This window comes from Engystomops pustulosus, chromosome 1 (assembly GCF_040894005.1).
Source record: "Engystomops pustulosus chromosome 1, aEngPut4.maternal, whole genome shotgun sequence".
Classification (NCBI taxonomy): domain Eukaryota; kingdom Metazoa; phylum Chordata; class Amphibia; order Anura; family Leptodactylidae; genus Engystomops; species Engystomops pustulosus.
Genome location: NC_092411.1, coordinates 99,846,174 through 99,869,618, shown reverse-complemented (window position 1 = coordinate 99,869,618; position 23,445 = coordinate 99,846,174). Strand labels below are relative to the sequence as shown.

General features: G+C 39.7%; 1 protein-coding gene across 1 annotated transcript; it reads right to left on the bottom strand.

Annotated features, from left to right (window-relative positions):
* Nucleotides 1-1,867: 1,867 nt before the first annotated feature.
* Nucleotides 1,868-22,412, bottom strand: LOC140128311 (uncharacterized). Its single transcript, XM_072149926.1, has 7 exons — nucleotides 22,363-22,412; nucleotides 18,535-18,582; nucleotides 14,488-14,517; nucleotides 13,136-13,426; nucleotides 10,533-10,628; nucleotides 7,774-7,805; nucleotides 1,868-5,822 (listed from the first exon to the last, which is right to left on the bottom strand). Exons 2-7 carry the CDS (start codon nucleotides 18,575-18,577, stop codon nucleotides 5,433-5,435), a joined length of 882 nt encoding a protein of 293 aa, XP_072006027.1. The 5' UTR covers nucleotides 18,578-18,582; nucleotides 22,363-22,412; the 3' UTR covers nucleotides 1,868-5,432.
* Nucleotides 22,413-23,445: the final 1,033 nt, after the last annotated feature.

The window sequence follows — 23,445 nt, the reverse complement described above, 5'->3', positions numbered from 1 at the left end:
TATTAGAAAAACTAAATCCTAGTTTCTGGGTCATCCACAGATCCCACGGAAGTGATGAATAAGCGATAAAGCTTCTCAGAGACAATGGGGGTCATTTAATAAGGGCCTGATTCACGTTTTCCCGATGTGTTACCTGAATATTTCCGATTTGCGCCGATTTTCCCTGTATTGCCCCGGGTTTTTGGCGCACGCGATTGGATTGTGGTGCATTGGCGCCGGCATGCACGCGATGGAAATCGGGGGAGGGGGGGGCATGGCCGAACGAAAACCCAATGAATTCGGAAAAACCGCCGCATTTAAAAAAAAAATAATAAATTGTCACTCGGCACGTGCTTACCTTCACTCAGCCCGGCTTGGTGTACTCAGTGCGTTGCGATGCTCTTCAGCGCAGCAGCGACATCTGGTGGACGGCGGAGGAACTGCCTTAGTGAATCGCCAGAAGACCCGAATCCACCGCAAAGAACGCGCCGCTGGATCGCGAATGGACCGGGTAAGTAAATCTGCCCCAACGTGGGGCATTTATTATTTTGACTTGACACTTTCTCAGCTGCTAGTGTAGTGAGGACAGGGGACAGTGCCAATTGGACTCCTGTGATACATGAGCATAGCTTCCAACCGTCCCGGTTTGGCCACATCATCAGGTTCAGAACACCATCTGTCCATATATGGTGTCTACCTAGGGCTTCTCAAGACGCAAGGTTCAATTAAATAAATCTTTGCCCAGCCTGGGATTCAAACCCCAGACCTTCTGCCATAGAGACACAGCCTTTATTCACTGAGCTATGAGCCCAGTGATTACCTAGCTGATGATTTTTGGTAATGAAGAACTGTTATCTGCTGCTGTTACACTGTGACACAGATTTAATGCACTGATACACAGAGAGGGATCTTCTCAGAGGTTATTATTGTAATTATTGAGACAATTATTATTATTATACATTTTATTATTTTTATTATTATGGAGCCGATTATTAATAATAGTAAAAATAATAATAATAATCATCTCCATAATAATAATAATAAAAATAATAATTGTCTCAATAATTACAATAATAATCTCTAAAAAGATCCCTCTCTATATTCCAAGGCATTAAAGGGGTTGTCCGAGTTTAAAAAAAAAAAAAATATGTGGCCGGGAGCGGGGTTACTAAAACAATAAAGCTGTACTTACCTCCCGGTGCCCTCCCGTATCCAGCGCTGCTGTCGCTCCGGTCCGGGGGCCATGTAAACAAACATGGCCGCCGGAGCAGCGCTGGACTCAGCTTCCGGCCGGCCGTGGCCGGGTACGCCTATCCGTCCCTATACACAGCATTGTGTATGGGGACCGGAAGGTTGTCGCATCCGGCCGGAAGCTGAATCCAGCGCTGCTCCGGCGGCCATGTTTGTTTACATGGCCCCCGGACCGGAGAGACAGCAGCGCTGGATACGGGAGGGCACCGGGAGGTAAGTACAGCTTTATTGTTTTAGTAACCCCGCTCCCGGCCACATATATATTTTTTTTTAAACTCGGACAACCCCTTTAAATCTGTGTCACAGTGTAACAGTAGCAGTTACCAGCTCTTAGTTACCAAAAATCCTCAGCTAGATAATCACTGAGGCGCTGTGTCATTATAGCACATGGACTCTGCAATTTCTAGGTTCAAATCTCAGTCAGGTTAAAAAAAATGTAATTATTGAGAAGATTTTTATTATTATAAAAATTTGGGAGGGATTGGGGGTGTGCCGTCATTTTGACCCTGTTTCCCTCCCACAAATGTTGGGAGGTATGCATGAGGATTGCACATTGATTAGATGTGGACTTCACCATAAATTCATAAGTCACATAAACAACAAGAACACAGACACAGTGGTACTCTGCAGATCCAATAGACTGAAATCACTTTTATTAGTTCATAGCCACATAACAAACACATTAAAATACATATATGCAATGGAAAAGTTTCTGGCCATGGTCCATGATAAGACTCATCTGCCATACAGGGGTTCCCCTTCACATTGAAGCCAGAACCACATAGAACCACAGTTAATAAAATTCAGAAATCACTTTATTTAACAACTTATGAATGCTTTTTATGCATATTAACCACAGTAAAATCCCCATCCAAGGCACCCTTTGTGTATACAGTACCACTGGCTTTAATAGAAAATATCCAATGATAGGGACTGCAGTCTCTAAGAGGTTCCCAGCTGTAAAATCAACCAATTGGTGTCCCCCTCCATGTGCTAGTGTTGTTTAGGTACCTCAATTATCTGCCATGATCAGTGGTGGAAGACAGTTGCCCTTAGTCCATGATCCCACCACTTAAAAACCTTAAGACTGTAAGGGACTTAATGGTTGAAGAGATTGGGGAAAGGTTGAAGTCCCCTAATGAGACTCAAAAAGAGTACAATTTATGGAGTTGGCTCATGTTCTCGAAATATGTCACTCTCCACTTAATAATTACACAATTTTACAGATTTTAGGCATGAGGGGATTCAACATATGGTTCAACAGGTTTTTTTTCTTCTATGCTGTCATATATCATTATGTGCTGTTTGGTATAATCGCATATTATAGCGATTTTTCTCTTCCTTACTTTTTCTAATCCTTTCTTCAGATGTCATCAAGACCAAAATAGTACAGAGCTCTAAATTTCACCATCAAGATCCCGGAAAACAATAAAGGACCATAGGAAAGTGATTTTAAAAATGTAACTTTTAATATTTAATAGAATGACCAGGCCCACTAAGACATGTCACACAACAAGTAGCAAACAACAACATATTAGACATTGTCATTAGACATTGTCATAAAAGAATACAAAAATATTCAGTTCTGCCTCATTAACCAACAATAGCAATTGAAAAGTCATAGTGGTATAGACACTAATACAACATACTGTATTGAGCTACAGGTTACCTGTTAATTGTTCAAGAACTGTTCTTAATATGAAAACGGATTAGGGAGGAATGTAATCTACCAAATCCATGCCAATATTTCTGTACCTAAAAACATAAATCCCACTCAAACTAGGGTAGACCTCTGACTCTCATCTGTTACATGGGCTAAAACTACCTATCGTCTTCTTTACCTTTGAATAAATTAATAGGCTTGGAGCATCTTTATGCATCAAACTCTGGACTAAGAATGGTGGTCTTATCAGATCCTATATTTAGTATCCTCTCCTTCCCACCAGGTCTTAAAACCAGTTAGCATGGCCTAGATGACATATCATTCACCAGTCATGTATGCCCCTGAGCCTACACCTTATAGGGGTTATCCTGGAAGAATATTTTTTTTTATTTGGAGTCCAAATAAAACTAACAAAATTATTAATACCTATCTTTCAACCCTATTAGGTAAATTTCGCACCCCCCCCCCATGACTTCCAGTCTCTTTACCTAAACAGTGATGTTGGGTCAACATTGTGCAAATGCTACAGCCCAATATTCGTTCCTTGTGCAAATATGATGTAACATTACTAACATGCCCTGTTATAATTATTACATGTCATTCCAATATTATAAATATTTCTACAGCAATGGAGGCTGGACTTTTTATGGATGCAGGCTTTTTCTTTTTAGAAAAGAGTGGGTTAACAAGGGGTTTAAAAAATAAATAAAGGAAGCAGCATTACTAGAACCTATTTGGAAGTGGTGGGCCGCAGGGAGAGTACAGGATAGGTGGGAAAGAATAGAATCAGAGGTAGCAGATGTACGCTCACTAAAAGCTCTGCTGTTGTATAAACTATTAGAACTAAAGGGGAAAAAAAGAGTAGGTACTTTAGGGAGGGATATACTAGTAACGACAGATGAGACGCTGCATGCATGGAGCAAGTACTGTTATCTGTTTAAAGACAAAATAAAACTCTCCCTAGAGGAAATAGATCTAATATCCGTAGAATGTTTAGTAGAGGACCTGGACTTGACAGAATGGATAAAAGCAGGAATAAAAAATCTTAGGGGCCTGAAGAGAAATGGAAATTGGATATCATTTAGAGAATTAAAAAAGGAATTTAATATACCCCCATCGGATTGGTTTATATATCTCAGGTTAAAATCCCTATCTCACTCATTAAAAGATTTTTTAGAGGAATCGGTCTACACTAGGCTGAGATTTTTAACATATATTAAGTCATTTAGATCAAAGGGAGGCACCTCCGCAGCTTATAGGGATCTTATTCACCGATATAGTAGGGGCAAATTACCGTATATGGTAAGGTGGGAAAAAGAACTGGGACTGTCTTTCTCAGAAGAACAGTGGAGGAAGGCAATAGAGGATTCAAATAGGAATCTGCGATGCACAAATCATATGGATAATTTGTTTAAAATCAGGAGTAGGTGGTATTTAACCCCCCAAAAACTTGCAAAGGCTAATCAAGATGTCAGTGAGTACTGCTGGAGGGGATGTACGGCCATAGCATCAACCCTGCATATGTGGTGGACCTGTGACCGAGTGGTGCATATATGGAACTATGCTTTTGATCTTATTTCAATAATAAGGAATACACATACTCCACCTTGCCCCGCCATTGCTTTATTGGATATATATACGAGGGGTTTTTCTGAGAACGAGAAATGGCTAATAAGCAGACTATGTGCGGTGGTGAGAATGACTATTGCAAAGCAATGGAAATCTGCTAGCCAGTTTAATAGAGACTCAATAATAGAGAGTATGAATGAATGCCATCGCTATGAAATGTATATGTGGGAACAAGGCATAATAAGAGGTAAACAGTTTAAACATAATTGGCGTCGGTGGCTAATTTTGAATATATGAACCCGAAACGCCCCTTCAAATTCAAATTTCAAATTTCAAATCTCAATTTGGTTAGTGTTTAGTTACATATACCCTATAAATTTAGGAACTGAGATACCTCCTTTGGTCCTGTTATAGTAACTCGCCTCCTGTCAATACATAAGCGTATTAGGATAGAAAAATACTATATTTATTCTTCTCTTTCCTTTTTCCCTTTTTCCTTTTTTTCTTTTTTCTCTTTCCTCTGTATCTGTGACTCGGATACTTAAATATGTGCCATATTTAAGTATTTAAGTATTAGGAGAAGTACGATGAAGGGAGGATTTTTCCTCCACAAATGTATCTATTGACATTTTCATGTTTACGAAATAACGTCGATTCATCTCTACACTGGAATAAGTAGTAACTAACTGTAAGATTTGCTGTAATAAGTAGTAACTAACTGTAAGATGTGCTGTGATAAGTAGTAACTAATTATAAGATTGTTGTTCTATATGAATTAATCTATGTTTTCTGATGAAGGATCAATAAACATGTTGTCAACTTAAAAAATAAATAAAGGACTAGTATCCTGATCTATCTGGGTATACAGCAGCAATTAGCTAAGCTCTCTTACCTGTGTTTTGAGAGGAACTAGGAAGTAGAGGCATGTGAGGACCTAAGCATTCCAGTAAACATTGGATAAGAGTGCTGGCTAAAAATGTGGCTTTTCCATCAGATTAGGATTAACAACAGAAGAGGTAGGAGGGGCATGTGCAGTGTAATAAATAGTGATATTTGCGTCATGAAGCAAAGAACTCTTAGAGTCTGTCGATGGTAATTGATCATAGCTTTTGTTTGGCTTTGTTTCTATTTGGATTTCAGAATATATATGAGCTTCTTCTTGAACTTGAGAAAAATCTTCAACTGATGCTGAAGATTTCGTGGAACTTTTAGGCACAAGGCCTTCGGAATCAGTCATCCTGGTATTTGCTTTTGCTGATGACAGTTGTTTATTTGATGGTGTTGAATTTTCGCAGAATACAGAATAAATCGGATTGCTCAGATGGTTTTGGACCAATGGTGATGAAGAAATGTTTTTCACCTATTAAGCAAGAAAGAAGATGGGGGAAATATAATACCATTTGCTAGTCAAAGTCAGTTTAATTTTCTCAATGAAAGCTCGGAAAGTATGCTATATACTACAAGGGGCTGGCAGTCTATATACTACAGGGGGCTGTCAGGTGATATATACTTCAAGGGGCCGGCAGGCTATATACTACAGGGGGCTGGCAGGCTATACACTACAGGGGGCTGGCAGGCTATATACCAAAGGGGGGCTGGCAGGTTATATGATACAAGGGGCTGCCAGGCTATACACTACAGGGGGCTGGCAGGTGATATATACTTCAAGGGGCTGGCAGCCTATATACTACAGGGGCTGGCAGGCTATACACTAGAGGGGGCTGGCTGTATACTACAGTGGGCTAGATGTCTATACACTACAGGGGTCTGGAAGGCTATACACTAAAGGGTGTCTGCCATATACTACAGGGGACTGGCTGGGTATATATTACTGGGGGCTGGTGGCTATATACCACAGGGGGCTAGCAGGTTACACATTACAGGGGGCTGACAGGCTGTATATTAAAGGGAGGGCTGGCTATATAGTACAAGGCAGTGTCAGGCTATATACTACAAGGGGGGCTGGCTATATACTACAGGTGGCAGGCAGGCTATATACTACAGGGGGCTGGCAGGCTATATACTACAGGGAATTGGCAGGCTATATACTACAGGGGGCTGACAGGCTATATACTACAGAGGGGCAGGCTTGCTGTATACTATGAGGCTGGCTGGCTATATACTACAGGGGGCTGGCTAGCTATATACTGGTGGTGCTGTGACCAATGCATTTCCCACCCTAGGATTATACTCAAGTCAATAAGATTTCACAGTTTTTGGTGGTAAAATTAGGTGCCTCAGCTTATACTTGAGTATACATGGTATGTAATTATTTTGTGTCTTAATATCTCTAAAAAATATATATGTTTTGCATCTTTGCATACTATGACCCACACAACTTTTTTATACTTTGGTCTATGGATTTATTTAAGATTTAAGTACATTTTTTGGGGGATGATATTATGTTTCCATTGAAAACTGTATTACCTTTGTATCACTTTTTATTTACATTCACAAAATAATAAAAAAAACAGAGGTTTGGACAAAAAATTCACAGGTTCTTTTTCTGTTACAGGATTCACTGCATGGGATAATTGTTTCAATATTTTGATAGATCAAGCATTTTCGAATGTGATGATATCCAAAATGTTTAAGATTTTATGTGTTTATATATTTTTAGATGTGTTCTAGGGAATGCCTTTTTTATTCAAGCCCTTTTTATTTAAAAAGAAAACATATATACTTACCTCCCTCTGGCACTCCTGCCCAGCACTGTGCTTCTGACACCATGGATCTCTATAGGTATACAGAGTTGCAGCAGTGAGGCCATGTTTATAGTTCAGACCTGTTGTAGCCTCTGCCTGTGTACATTGACACAGGCCACACTCAGGACCATAGTGCACTATGAATGTGACGCCACCACTGTAACTCTATATATCTATGAGTATATCTATGGAGATCCATGGTGTCAGATGCACAGCGCTGGACAGGAATTGGAGGGAGGTACAACTGCTTACATTTTTTTACAGCTGCCCACACCACTCTTGAAAAAATATTAACGCTTCAAGAACCTCTTTACGTGTGCATTAAGGGCCTGGGCTGTTGTTTTTTTTGCTTCTACTGAAAATGTAAACTCTAAATAGCCATAACATTTCAGGTGTATAACCTGTCAAATAAATCAGTAGCAATACTTCCTAGACCATTCCCTGCTTAAGAGTACAATAAACAGTCAGGCATAGCTCCAATATCATTAATGGCAGAGATCCTCATCCTTCAGCTCACTTTTTTGGCTGTGAAAGTGCTGGATTGTAATAACTTCAATACTTTTTTTTTTCACAAAAATGTTTAGATATATTTATAAAGTAACATACTTGGCTTCCTGGTCGGTAGTTTGGACCTTTCTCTAGGGATAAAGAAAGTATTACTTTTATATTATATACTCTTATGATATAGTATGGTATAATATGGTTAAAAATAAGAAAAACATTAGCTACACACATATTTACATCATTCAAGAAAGTGATATCCTCCTTACTTAATGAACCTATAATTTTTACAAAAAGTTAAACAACAAAATGCATACCTCTATGTATATCTATATATCATTATATACTGTACCATCAGTACTATGCAAAAGTTTTAGGCAAGTGCAAAAAAAAAATGCTTAGCACAAATAAGTTCTCTTATGTTATGTAATTTTGTCAATTACATTTACAGAAAGATGGTTTTCACAAACTACTTAAATAAGGAAGAGAGGCAGGGGAAAAAGAAGGACACATGACCAGGTTTCTAAAGTATAGACAACTGAAGTAAATATCAGTGGGCACCATACAATACATGTCTGGCTGCTAGTCATCTCACACTGAAATGAATATTATTCTAGAGAAAAGAGAGTGTGTAAGGACGGTGGATGACCAAATAGTATCCTAAAACAATGTTGAAATATCTTGAAATAAACTATTAAAATGAGTAAAAGATTTACAAAATATGTTTATTGGTAGGCCCTTAGAATATAGTGGTAATCATCCTGTTTGACATGCCCCTCGCCCCAATCCCCTACATTGTAAATGCCAATGTAATAAAAATATATACATATAACAACAATGATGCACCTTATGTATAGAATGGAAATTAGATAAAAAATAAGTAAAACATCCAACAACAGACTAGTGCTCTGCATCAAGAGCCAAGGTCAATTATAATACAAACACTATGGGGGACATGTATTATCGTATCTGTGCCCAAAAAATGCTGGGATTTTACGTTTTTTTGTGGTGCAGAATTGGTAGGGATCATTTATAATGAGTTTGCGCCAGAAAGAACAGATGTTTCCGACTATCCCAACACCTTGAGGTTTTTTTGGTGCAAGTGGGCATGGCCCGACTTTTCCACATTATCCTCCACATTTATGTGTATCTTGCCGGCAATTTTAGGCACACAATAAACCAGGAAAAAATTGGTCTGAGAGCAAAATTAAGGCGCAGTGCAGTGCATGCAACATTTGGGCGAACACTTCATTACTGTAGGCAATTTAAAGTGCACCACTTTAATACATTGGGCTGTGCTTTGCGGAGACTGATCTCCGATACTGACAGTCATCCTTACGGCACAATTAATAAATCCCCCTCTATGTCTCATAGCCAGCTCTAAGGCCGGTTTCACATTATTTATATATGATGCACAGAGTTCTTATTTTCCCGATACATAGAAGAGCCAACGGTTCTGCTACATATTGGGGAAATTAGAACTCTGTGCATCATATATCAATATGATGCATGAGTTCAGTACCCAGCATAGTGATCAGTCTGGGACACAGCACTCGTCTCGTTTTTTGATCATGGGATAGCGTAAATCCAGCCTTAATAAAGGGAGGGGGGAGGAAAAGGGAGTGTCCTGATGTTTTCCAATGACTTTATTTTCATCTAGATATAGATGCTTTCTACAAAAAATAAAGGGAACACTTAAACAACACAATAAAACTCCAGGTAAGGGTACATTTACACGGCCGGACAGGTATACTGCCATGCGCAGGAGAGGAGGAGAAGGTGACCCCTGTCCCCCTCAATAGAAAACATTGGTGCACGGCCGCACACACGCAAAAAGGTAGAGCATGCGCCGGGCCGCCATTGCTGTCCATGGGGACCTATATGCTCCCACAAATACATCCCCACAGACTGGTATGTGAATGCACCCTTAATCAAACTTCTGTGAAATCAAACTGTCCACTTTGGAAGCAACACTGATTGCAAATGGAATAGACAACAGTCGGAAATGATTGGCAATTAGCAAGACACACTCAATAAAGGAGTAGTTCTGCATGGAAGGACCACAGACCACTTTTATGAAACTATGTGTTCTGGCTCATGTTTTTGTCAATTTGGAATGTTGGTGGTGCTTTCACACTTGTGGTAGCATGAGACGGACTCTACAACCCATACAAGTGGCTAAAGTAGTGCTGCTCATCCAGGATTGCTCAATGCGAGCTGTGGCCAGAAGGTTTGCTGTGTCTGTCAGCGTAGTGTCCATAGGACATAAGAGACAGGCCAGTACACCAGGAGATGTGAAGGGGGCGGTAGGAGGGCAACAACCTAGCAGCAGTAACACTACCTCCGCCTTTGTGCAAGGAGGAACAGGAGGAGCAGTGCCAGAGCCCTGCAGGCCACAAATGTGCATGTGTCTGCACAAACGATTAGAAACCAACTCCATGAGGATGGTATGAGGGTCCGACGTCCACAGATGGGGGTTGTGCTCACATCCCAACACCGTGCTTGGCATTTGCCAGAGAACACCAGGATTGACAAATTCACCACTGGCACCCTGTGCTCTTCACAGATGAAAGCAGGTTCACACTGAGCACATGTGACAGAGTCTGGAGATGCCATGGAGAACGATCTACTGCCTGCAACATCCTTCAGCATGACCGGTTTTGCAGTGGGTCAGTAATGGTGTGGGGTGGCATTTCTTTGACTAAATTAAATACATTTACTGATTCATTAAACTTTAAGCACTACACATTGTAAATCCATTTAAGTAGGCATTACATGTGCTTAAAATATAGGTCATATGCTGAACATCACTTTTTTGTGCATTTATTTCATATATATACATGCTTGCTTTTCAATAGACTTACTTTTCTGAGTTCTCCGGTACAATATGCATGATAAAACCGATACAGCAACAACGACAATCCCACCTGCTATATAATAAATCCAAAATGATGTAGTATCTAAATTATTGATAAAATACAGGGGATAAATAAGAGTATATTTAAATACATACACTCACTGCAGAATATATTTAATGCACAAGTACTGAAAACGCAATACATAGTATTAATAAGTATCTAAAAATATGAAAAAAGAAAGAAAGATGAATTTCTACATTTATGAAATTATATCACCTTATTTATTTCGTAATCTTTGCAGAGGATCATGCTTCAAATTTCCATATAGGCAGTCCCAGTCCCAGTCCCAATACACCTCACTTACAACCTGACCCCTAGTTACAGATGGATCTCTCTGCCCACTGTGACCTCTGGTGCAGCTTTCTGGATGCTGCTAGTTTACTGACATTTAGCCCCAGTCAAATGTTAAAGTTATCAAAGGTCTCTGCAATGATTTATTGATAATCCTTGTTCACATGATAACCCCTAATTTGGGAAATCCTATTGTCATAAGGGCAAAAACACTTTGGAGTCACACTTAGACAAACCCTTTTAAGAACAAACCTACAGAACCTATCTTGTACAGTATGTAGCTTGGGGACTTCCTGTATTGCTTTTAAATAGCATAACGTTATCAAAAGAAAGACATTCATATTGGTTTTCTAAACATTTTTTTAAATGTGATGTTCTTTATAATATTCTAAAGTTTTACAGTTTTATTTGTGTAAACTTTTATATATTTAACAAATGGGCCAAATCGTGAATTATGAAAATGACAGGTAGCAAATAGGCAAAAAAGGGCTGACGCAATTCACTTTTAACTTTCACAAGTTAAAAAATCTGGAAATACTTATAATACAGCATAGAAAAATCACACTGAAATATCTAAACACTGAAGCAGCAATCTGTATGTACTGTATTGAGTGTCTATTGGTTGTCATAAGTAAACAGAAAAGCTAAATAGCTTAGCATCTGCATACAATTTGATAAAAACGTGCGCTGGTAAGCTCCAAATGTATAGTAAAGTAAAATCACAGTAATGTTATATATGTGTTAGCACTGGCAGTATTTTAATGTACTGTATATATACAAAATGTGCTGAAAAACCCTATTCGGCTTAAACTCGGGTCTATGAAAAAAAAAAATTCTGTACTCACCTTTCCGACACCCCGCAGGTCTTCTTGTGTCTTCAGAGCCACATCTTTAGAAGACAGAAGAGGACCTGCAGGAGGCATCGGAAAGGTAGAGTTTTTTTCTTTTTACTCGGGGCAGGGGGATGGCTTTATACTTAGGGGGCAAACACTGTCTATATACAAGGGGGCAGGCACTTGCTATATGCAATGGGGCAGGCCCTGGCTATACAAGGGGGCAGGCCCTGGCTATATACAAGGGGGCATGCACTGGCTATATACTAGGGGGCTACTGACTATATACAAGGGGGCAGGAACTGGCTATATACTAGGGGGCTGCTGGCTATATACTGGTGGGCATGTGCTGGTTGGCTATATACTGGGTGTAGGCTGTGACCAATGCATTTTCCACCTTATTTTCCCAGTTTTATGTGATAAAATTAGGTACCTCGGATTATACTTGGGTTGGCTCATACTCAAGTACATACGGTATTTTTTTTTATTACAAAAAAAGCTAAAATATATCATATTTTTTATGTTCTCATTTAAAAATTCAGTGGTTGCTGCATAGTCGTTTTGAGAATGACTTTTGACAGGTCTAGCTCACTAAGCATACTTATTTACCGGTATCTCTTGTATACTGTGTATATATTATACATGATGTGATGTTATAGGTAAGCAGTTCAAATATACTTTCTAATAAGAGCCAGAAGTTTGAAAGGGTCTTCCAGGCTTAAACCCTTGTGGAGTCGGGGTAAAATAAAAAATACTCATTCTTTGATTTGGTTCCCATGGCACACTATGGGGCAGATTTATCAAGTGTCTGAAAGTCAGAATATTTCCAGTTGCCCATGGCAACCAATCACAGCTCGGCTTTCATTTCACCAGTGCTCATGAATATTTTAAAGGGCAGCTGTGATTGGTTACCATGGGCAACTGGAAATATTCTGACTTTCAGACACTTGATAAATCTGCCCCAATGTGAACACCACTGTTGCTGACCACTTTTTTTCATCTCTACCTCAGCATCCAAAGTGTTTCCAATTAAATATGTCCATGCCTAGGCCTGGAAAACCCTTTAAGTGATGGCAAACTATACAAAGACCAGGGGAATATTTATCAGGGGCTCTGCGCCTTGTCAGTAAGCTAGCATTTGCAATTATTTAGCCCAATCCGGCATCTTCACACCAGTGTGGTGTGAAGGGGCGTGAAGGGGAGGCATAAGTGATAAGTCACCAGCTGCGTTTATTTCAACGTCAGGCAGGGTCTGGCGTAGAAATAAACGCTGCGCAGGACCCTGCCCGATACATGAAGAGATGTATCTCTGATGTATCTTGATGTATTGGGCTGCACAAGCGCAGGCGTATGATAAATATCTCCCACAGGAACTAATTAATTTCATGCATATTATTACTACACAATTCCTTGTAAACAGTTTACCTGCTACCACGATGTTGACTGTGTTACTGCCCATTGACTGGTTTTTTGATCCATTAGATATGACCCAGTAGCTACATGTATAAACACCTTCACTCTCTTTCTTTGAGATAAGCATTGAGTAATGGGTCATTGTTTCCTTTGTATCACAATGTATTTCAGTGTTATTCCTGAAATAGCGGATTCCTTTCACACCGGTGTTAATTGGTGGGGTGCAGATCATAGTGATTTTCTGTCCATTCTGATAAGAAGATTGTGATGGACTCACAGCGAGAGAGGGTAATGTAGGGTAACCTAAAAATAAAAGATTTATCTTGTTCAATATAAATGAATTATATCATTATATTGACATCACAGGTAAGTCACTTATAGTCTAGGGAAAGGAAGTACATTGGGGGAGATTTATTAATCTGTCCATGTCAGAATTCTGTCATAGTTTGCGCTGAAAAACTGTCTGCACCACATTGACAAAGGGTTTTAGACAGTTTTCTGGCTCTCCTACGACTAGCTCGACAAAGGGGCGTGGTCTTAGACAAGGGGGCGTGGCCTCATGCCAAAAAGGTCAGTACACCAAAAATACTGCTGACCCAACAGAATTGTGTCCTTACTTTCTGGCGTAAGGTAAGCCAACCAATAAGGGGGTGCAGAGTACGACTAGACAGTATAAGTATACATATACTATACTATTTATCTTTCAGCACCAGACACTTATAGGAATCTGGTGCAGAATAACACTGTCTAGTCTAACTCTGCACTGTCTAACCTTTGGACACTTTTTTATAAATCTGCCCCATTATATTCCTTGTCAATTGGTGGCATGAGTGCATATACTGTATTTCATGGTCTGTGAGAAGAGGAGGTTGTGAATATTTGCCGTTGATGAGGGTGACTGAGGTCCAGTGAATAGCAGTGCACAGCAATTGTTCAATAGTCAATTGAAATTCGAAATTAATTCTTTATAGCTTTCAATTTGTGTATGTATGTAATTTGAGGATGAACTACTAACATTTCTAACATTTTTACTTGGAAAATAGAGAACAACATGTTTTTTTTTACTTTAATAGAGAAAATGATACAATAGTTAAGATGTTTTACTTGAATTGTTTATACAGTACTAATAGATCCTGCATATCCTGGCACACACAATGGAGATTACCTGTGAATGTATAGTACATGTATAAATGTATAGGACCCTTGTTATCCTATATCTTAACATAGAGCACCTTCATTATATCTAAACATTGATTAGTAAGTGATTATTATATTAATTACCCCATGCATTTACATACAATCCAGTAAACAGGAAGATGACAACCCCCACTCTTCCCTAAAAATAACTTTATAGCAATACATACCCGCAGAAGTGTCCCAAATCCAGAGATTAACTGTGCATAAAAAGAATACTTGTTATGATCCATAGTAAAAATGTTAACTGTCTTAAATATATAAATTAAAAATATGAAAATCCACATTGTTGCAAGGCTCTCTGCCCCTTCACTGAAAAACTCTTTAGAAAGCTTGTCTAAAAGCATGATCTATAGCAGTGATGGCTAACCTATGGCACTGGTGCCAGAGGTGGCACTCGGAGCCCTTTCTGTGGCCATCACCAGAGATGACTCCAGGTATCTTCCTGCAGTCCCCGACAGCCCAGGACTTGCTGTGCACAGAGCTATTTTAAAGTGACAGCTGTACCTTGGACTATTTTCTGCTTTATTGGTGTCCTCAGGTGCTGGTATCAATGAAAACTGTGACAGAGAAGGGAGTATAAATCACAAATTAAATTTCTGTGTTGGCACTTTGCGATAAATAAGCGGGTCTTTGTTGTAGTTTGGGCACTCGGTCTCTAAAAGGTTTGCCCTCAATGATCTATAGAGATCTCTGCTCTCCTGAATTCTTCTCTAGCATGACATATGTACAGTCAAAAAAAAGGGATGACCGCTACCATCAAAATCAAGCCTGATAAACCAGGGACAGTTACTCATAGATCCAGGCACTGTGACTGTCGTAATCTTTTTATTTTTGTTCTCTGCTGCCTGCAGCAGACCCTTCCCCTGGCTTCGTGGCCTCATTCCTTCTAAAATCCACTTCTATAAAAGTATGATAATGAGTTTAAAAGGCTACTGGGGTTGATACCAGTGCCCTGCAGCACAGAGGGGCTCTGGGAACTATCCTAATAGCCTTTGAGGCTCATTAGCACAAGCGCACTGACATTTGTAGAGCAGGCCTTCTTTCTGCCCAGATTTACTGTGTGACCAGGCATTTTTAATGTTCTTTGGTGGGGTGAGTGACCTAAGGTCCTGTGCATGAAGCTGAAGCCTTTGGTACAGGCAGTCCCCGAGTTACGTACAAGATAGGTTCTGTAGGTTTGTTCTTAAGTTGAGTTTGTATGTCGGAACTGTATATTTTATAATTATAACTCCAGGCAAATTTTTTTTGGTCTCTGCGACAATTGGATTTTAAAAATGTTGGATTGATATAAGAACCAGGATTAACGATAAAGCTTAATTACATACACCTTTAATAACTATTATAGCTGTTTATTGTAGTCTAGGGCTAAAGTACAGAAAATTACCAATTACCAGAGGTCAGTTTGTAACTAGGAGTCATCTGTAAGTGGGGTGTTCTTAAGTAGGGGACCGCCTGTAGTAGTTTTGTGGAGGTCATGGTGTTGAGTATATAGAATAATTGTATGGTAGTATTCTTTAATTGTATGGCTACATTCACACGACTATGTGCCCGCCGTACCGTAGCATGGCGGGCACATGTAGGCGCCCGGGATAGGAGGAGGGGGTGAGCACTGCTCACCTATGCCCCTCTCCATAGCAATATATGGTGCACAGCACCATATTACATGTCCTATCTTTCTCCCAGGTACAGAACGGGGCTGCACGTGTGCAGCACAGTACCACTCCGGTACAGCGCCATGCTGTGATTGCCGTCAATGTGGGACGTATATACGGAGTATATACGTTGGCCGTATATAAGGCCCCCATACGGCCGTGTGAATGTAGCCAATGCCTGTATTTTCCGATCAAATTATATCTAGATCTAACAATGTTCATGAGTTACACTTTAATGTACACTATACTTTTCTCAGCATTTCAAATACCACAATAGTGTTTCGAATTAGTCTTTTACGAGAATAAAATGTCCCAGACAGACGTTCATTTCTGTATGGTGTGAACCACACATTTCCTTCCTTTTTCTAATTTATTGCAAACACACGGTTTAATTCTGTCAGCGACATTTATTTTGTTTTATATGTTATTCGATTTCTAAAAATTGCACAGTATTCATTCATCTTTACAATCTCATCATTCTGGAAACATTTTAAATCATTGGAATGTGTCTTATTTATAGTGACTGTAGCTTTCATGTAGTATTTTCAGGTAGGTTTACCCACAAAAGAAAATTCTCAAATTTCAATCCCTAGTGATGTTTACACAATAAAGATAATTTTTAATCACTTACTTTATAGTTTTATTGCTGTGTTAGTTCCTATCACTCCCTAGACTGGTCAGTGTAAAATTCCAGGCTGTGGGCAGAGCTCTATAAGCAGATCCTTCTAGTCCTATGTGCTAAAAGTGTGGTTAGATTATCAGGGTACAAGGTTTATATACACTTTCATTTACCTTCTGAACATTGCTCTAGTATCTGACACATAGAAAGAGAGATGAGACAGATCAGAGATTATGAGATCCATGAGATGCATATTACATGCACAGCTTTGCTACATCTCTGTTCTGCAACACACACTCAGATCTAAAGTGCATCCCTCCCCCTCCCCGGATAAAGATCTTATCTGCCTGTAGCTTGTAGCTCTCCTATCGCTGCTACTGCTGCTTGTTGGCAGGAAGTCAGTGTGTTTCAGTGTGACCTCGTCCTGGAAGCCAGGGGAAGGGTCTGCTGCAAGGAGCAGAGAACAGAGAACTTAGTAAATGTGCCCCAATGTAATATAAAGTGAATAGATTTTAAAATTTAAAAAACCTATTAGTACCTGCTGGCAGTTGCCAGTGGTTATCAAATCCTTGCATCCTCCCCAAAATGATGCCAGGCTCCAGCTCTTACCCTATGCACTAGATGCCGGCGATGGTGGCATCCAGTGCGCAAGCCGGCACCACCCCACTGACGTCTCCTTTAATTGAAGTTGGCAGCCTCGCCGGCATCTATTGTGCAAGTGCTGCTAGCTTCATGCTCTCGGCACTTGCGGGGACTTACTGCTCATGCGCAAGCATGAGAATTGGAGACAGGGAGAGTGGTGACCTGTGAAGTAAAAGGAGTGCCTGGATGAATAAGCCGATCGATTGGACCTATAAGTATGTTATGTGTCATATGCTTAAGGGAAGATTAGTGAAGTTTGATTAAAGCCAGGGTAATGAAATGGGCAGCTTTAGAAAGGGGCCGGGGAGTAGATTTAGTAGGTATGTTTGGATGAGGGCACTAATTTGTGGTGACAGGTCATCTTTGAGTGCTACTATTTTGGTGCCAGTTGCCTCCACCAGAGATTGGTTGCCGTGACAGTTGAGATGCTTTCTGAAGCTTCCAGGCCTTTTATATTAAGATCCCTATAACACCCTATTGAAGGCAGAAGGAACATACAAATAAATAAACTAATGAAGTCATGAGCACATTTGATATCACTGTGTCTATAAATTCACGTCACAGTGAGAGACATAAAAACCAAACCTGGAAGATAATTGACTAAACTTTTTATATGCAGACCTCTTGACACTCATCAACAGATACAACCATCAATGAGCTTGATTAGTTAACGTTCAGGGTGTAAGTTGTAACAAACAGCTGGCACCATAATGTAACACCCACGTTTGGAGTGTGTCTAACATTTGAAATGCCTCCTGGGGGATTCTACTCTCACGATTGCCCCCCCCTTGCCTCTTTTGGGGGGTGCAGATTGTTGCTATAGCAGCCCTGAGGTCTGATCCTGTCACACAGACAGGATTTTGCAGTTTCTGCAGCATGGACATATATGGAGGGTCATGTGATCTCTAACTGTCCATGAACAATCAGTCCAGGAATGTCTGGAGGTAAAAGGCAGGAGGCTTCACTTTACATATCAAGAAAGTAGTGCAGAACTTTAAATAGATAGTAAATAGTAAATTACCTGCCCGGTAATATGTTGCCCGGTACACTTACACACACATTACAAAAAACATCAGGTAAAGTGGCCATCCCCAAACTCGATATGGATGAGGTCAGCACTCACTTGTTATTGAATAAATGTGAATCTTTTAATGGTCCATGGTAAAACAACAGTTACAGGCTCATACAGATAGATTAAAAAAGCAACCAACCCCTTTAATCCTAGCTTCTGATGTGCTGATCTTGTTAATCCTTCTTGTATGCATGGTTAAATATAGTTTTCATAAGCATAAACAACTCACCAATGATTCCTGCCACATAGAACAGTCTTCTAAAAAATTCCATTTCAGCTGTAAGATTAAGAGAACCGTAACAATCGTTGAAATAATACATTTATGGTAAATAGAATTATTATGATTGATAAAGGTGAATTGTGAAACTGAATGTAATAGTATTAATTATTTTAAATGTAACTTTTAAAATATAAAATTTAAATATAAAAAAACTTTTTGAACAAAAAATAACAACGGTGTTAGTCTTTTCTGTCATGATACAAAGACACAAAGGCGTTAAAAAGCATTAAAACCTATAAAACTAAAGTCCCTGGATTATGTAAAAGATAGGTTCTGTGGGTTTGTTCTTAAACAGTAACCGTCACTTCAGATGATTTTTGATATTGTGGAGAGGGGCAAGTTGTGAATAGTTACTGTCGTTACAATGGCTAACAGTAGTTATCTGTGGGTGTGAGAGTGAGACCGACAGACTGACAGGGAGAACACATCCCCCCCCCCTTATGGTGGGGGTAGAGACACAGGTGACACGTTTTGCTTTGTGCTCCATCTCGTTTCTTCGCCCCCGGAGCATTCAAATAAACTTTATTATTTATAGTGAAATCCTGGGACTGCCCCTCACAATCTACTTACACATGTGACTGATGACAGAGGAGAACACATGCTGCCATATATGTCCATTACATAAAGCTGATGATAAAGCTCAAATGTGCAACTAAATATAAAGATAGTCTAGTGAGGGGGAAGTGTCCAGCTACAGCTGTCATTCAAAGAGCTGTACAATGTCTATTCTTGTCAGAGGTCAATAACCTAAGACAGCCAGCACATGGCAATTTTCATGTCCACTTATTACATTTATTAATTTATTTGCATTCCCATTACAATGTTACTTCTACTTTGCTAGGGCAAATCTGTGTTCAGTATTGAAGACAGATCTCTCTCTTCTTTACTGTTTTCTACCCAGCTGTAAGTGTTAACCCTTTGTGCTCTTTTCCTGGCTGCAGTATGCTTTGAGCATAATTTTTAATCCCTTCACGCTCCGTGGCGGATATATCCGCCAAGGAGCTGTGAAGGGTGTATGAAGAGGGCTCACGGGCTGAGTCCTCTTCATACAGAGATGTACTTTGCTGCATATCGCAGCAAAGACCCATCGCTAACACCCGCGGCCGGTGCTTGCACCGATCGCGAGTGTTAACCTTTTCTTTGGTGCCGGCAAAGTCGCCGGCAGCACTGGAAGTATGGCGGCGCATGGGCGCCGCCGTCTTCCCTTCGATCGTCGCTCCCCCGAACGTCGGGGGGCGGCGATTAGTTGCCATGGTAGCCTCTGGTCTTCGTTTGACCCGAGGCTACATGGCTTCTGCCTGTGGCTCATTGTCATGTATACTATGCAAAAATATAAAAAATATAATCAAAATATAAAAATGGTTATTGACGGCGGTGACCTCCGGAACGGAAAATGGCGCCCAAATGTCCGAAACACGACTGTTACACCTTTTTACATGACTTAAAAAATGTAATAAAAATTTATCAAAATGTCGCACAGTCCTCAAAATGATAGCAATGAAAACGTCGGCTCATTTCCCAAAAAATGACATTTCCCACAGCTCCGTACACCAAAGTATGAAAAAGTTATTCGCGTCAGAAGATGGCAAAATTTTTTTTCCTTTTTTGAACACATTCATTTAATTTTTGAAAATGTATTAAAACGCAATAAAACCTGTATAAATTTGGTATTACCGCAATCGTACCGATCCAAAGAATAAAGTAGAGGTGTTATTTAGAGCGCAGAGTGAAAGTAAAAACTGAGCCCACAAGAACTTGACACAAACGTGTATTTTTTCAATTTTTCCACATTTGGAATTCCTGCTTCCCAGTACATGGCATGGAATAATAAATAACATCACGGGAAAGTAAAATTTGTTACGCACAAAATAAGCCCTCACACAGCTCTGTACACGGAAAAATGAAAAAGTTGTGGATTTTTGAAGATAGAAAGCGAGAAATGAGCGAAAATACCCTGCGTCCTTAAGAGGTTAAACATCAAGCTGAAAGTGAAAGGGGTTAATCCTCACTCCCAGAGTTGTTTAACCAAAGACAGAAAGATTAGATGTGAGCTCATACAGCCTCTAAAGCCACCCAGTGCATAGACTGGAATATGCATCTCTATGATTTTTTTTACAAACAAAGCAAAAATTGTTAATAAATTGTATTAGAAAAATGTTCACTACATCCTCCCATACACAATATAAAAAATTATTTCAAATGCCGGTTATGCTTTAAGTTAAATTTGTATGCGAATCAGAACGGGTATAATATGTAAGTTTAACTCAAGACAACATTTTTTGTTGGATTTTCAAACTTTTGGGTTTTAATGGGTAGAGGAATTAACAATAAAGCTTCATAGCAGTGAACTCTCATAGTTGATTATTGCAGCTTAGTGATAAAGTTCAGTAAATTACCAGCATCCAGACAGCTTCAGCAGAGGACACAGTGAGTTGCCTGTAAGTTGGTACATCAGTATGAACTATTGTATCTATAGTTAAATCTGATGCAACACCAGATGCAGTGGCGTAACTAGGAGAGGCAGGGCCCCCCAGCAGACTTCTGAAGGGGGCCCCCTGACGGCTTAAAAATGTACATATATTACATTCCTATATACATAAACATACAGTTAATCACTCATACATATACATCTATACACTGTTACACACATAGAGCATATACACATCACATATAAACACATACAGTGCCATATACAGAAATACAGCTTACATACACACATAACGTACTGTATTTATACACACCATACATCATATACACATACAGCATATACACATCACAGATACACACACATAAACAATATATATATACCACAATATGCAGCATAATATGTATACAATGGTGCACATTCTTCATTCTTTAGTGTCAGGTCAGATGACGGGGCCCCCTGACACTGTGGGCCCCTTAACGGCTGCTATGGCTGCTACCGCTGTAGTTACGCCACTGACCAGATGCTGTTTAGCAATGGTGAGCAAACTGCACTACAGTTGGTATCACTAATGTGCAGAGTGCATCAGATTATTGAATACTTGTGCACGGTCTCCATATTTCTTTTGAGTCGCTGTAATAAATATGACACGCGGTCTGACTCTGCAGCTACACTGCCCTTTAGTCGAAGACACTACTTAAATACATACAGAAACGAAAATGACATTCTTTTATGTGCAAGGTACGACAGAAAACTATTGAATCAAAAATAATAGATCTGGCCCAATGTATGACCTGGATTCAGTTACATAGCTGAAAGGGCATAGAGCTGTTCTGTAAAATGGCATAGAATGTGACTAAAGCACAACATAAAGTGCAACATACCATTTCCAATTTTTCCAATGATTTAACAAAAAACATGAATTTCTTAGCATAATTCATTATAGTTTTTAGCCTTTGGTTAACTTGGTAAAAAAAGAAATGAAAAAGGCACACATTATATAAAATAGAAATAACTCGGAATTATATGCTATTGGTATTGAACTTCAGAATATATTTGATTCTAAATTTTTCTCAAAAAGCTTCAAAAGTATTCACAAAAAGTACCATGTATAAGCAAAATATATTACATGAGATCAGGTGCAAAATTTATATAAATATATAGTAAATATATAGAAATTCTAATTCCACTCACTCTTATTACTAATCAGTTAGCTGGTGTCCAGATAACTCGCAAAAATGATACAAAGTATGTACAATTGTTTTTAATTAAATTAAAATTGAGAAAAATAAAATAAAACAAAACAGTTATGCACAATAATATAATTTATCATGTTCCTTTTCTTCTCTCACCTCTTAGCGATATTGATGTCCTCAGTGCTGTACTGCTACTAGGGTAAATATCTATGCTATAGAGAAAAGTACAAAAATAGTAATCTCTCAGTAGTTACTTCCTGATGTATTTTAGGCATTGCATTTCTTAACTTCATGGTTTCTCATACTCTAGCATTTCAGAAGTGTCACCAGTAGAGATGAGCGAACACTAAAATGCTCGGGTACTCGTTATTCGAGACGAACTTTTCCCGATGCTCGAGTGCTCGTCTCGAATAACGAACCCCATTGAAGTCAATGGGAGACTCGAGCATTTTTCAAGGGGACCAAGGCTCTGCACAGGGAAGCTTGGCCAAACACCTGGGAACCTCAGAAAAGCATGGAAACACCACGGAAATGGACAGGAAACAGCAGGGGCAGCATGCATGGATGCCTCTGAGGCTGCATAATCGCACCATTATGCCAAAATTATGGGCAACAGCATGGCCATGACAGAGTGACAGAATGAAGCTAGATAGCATCTAAAACATCCAATAATTGACCCTGACACTATAGGGGACGGCATGCAGAGGCAGCGGCAGCAGGCTAGAGAGTGGCATGGCGACATACCCTAAATGGACTCAGGCTTCAAACCAATGGGTGGCAGAGAGGAACCAAAGGAGGTGAGCAAGAAGCGCTCAAATAATATCGGTACATGATAAAAGTTTGCCAGTATATTTTGTGGATTACACAGCAGGGTGGCGACAAAGTTAACATGGAAGCCATGAAAACAACCGAAAATTCTGCCTGACACAGCTCGTTTGATAAGGGGACCATGTATGGAGGCAGTGAACTAGTAGTAGATTAAAGGTGCTGCAGTTAAAACTATGTTAGTTGGATCTTGGCATGGAGCTGGCGCTCCGCTGCCAGGCGAGCTTTCGCCAATCCAAGCCCCTGTCTCTAGGCTACTCCCCAAACAGCACTTCTAAGAACCTTTTGTATAAGATCAAGTGTAGTAGCGTTCTTATAAGTTTAGGATATGCCGGGTGAGGGGAATGTAAACAGATGCGCAAGAAGCGCTGAAATAATATCCCTAAATGGTAAAAGTTTGCAAGTATATTTTGG

Coding starts and splice junctions, on each gene's coding strand:
- LOC140128311 (XM_072149926.1), bottom strand. CDS start 18,577: ATGGAATTTTTTAGAAGACTGTTCTATGTGGCAGGAATCATTG. Junction 10,629..13,135: donor AGTCAACATCGTGGTAGCAG/GTAAACTGTTTA, acceptor TCAATAATTTAG/ATACTACATCATTTTGGATT. Junction 5,823..7,773: donor ACTACCGACCAGGAAGCCAA/GTATGTTACTTT, acceptor CTTGCTTAATAG/GTGAAAAACATTTCTTCATC.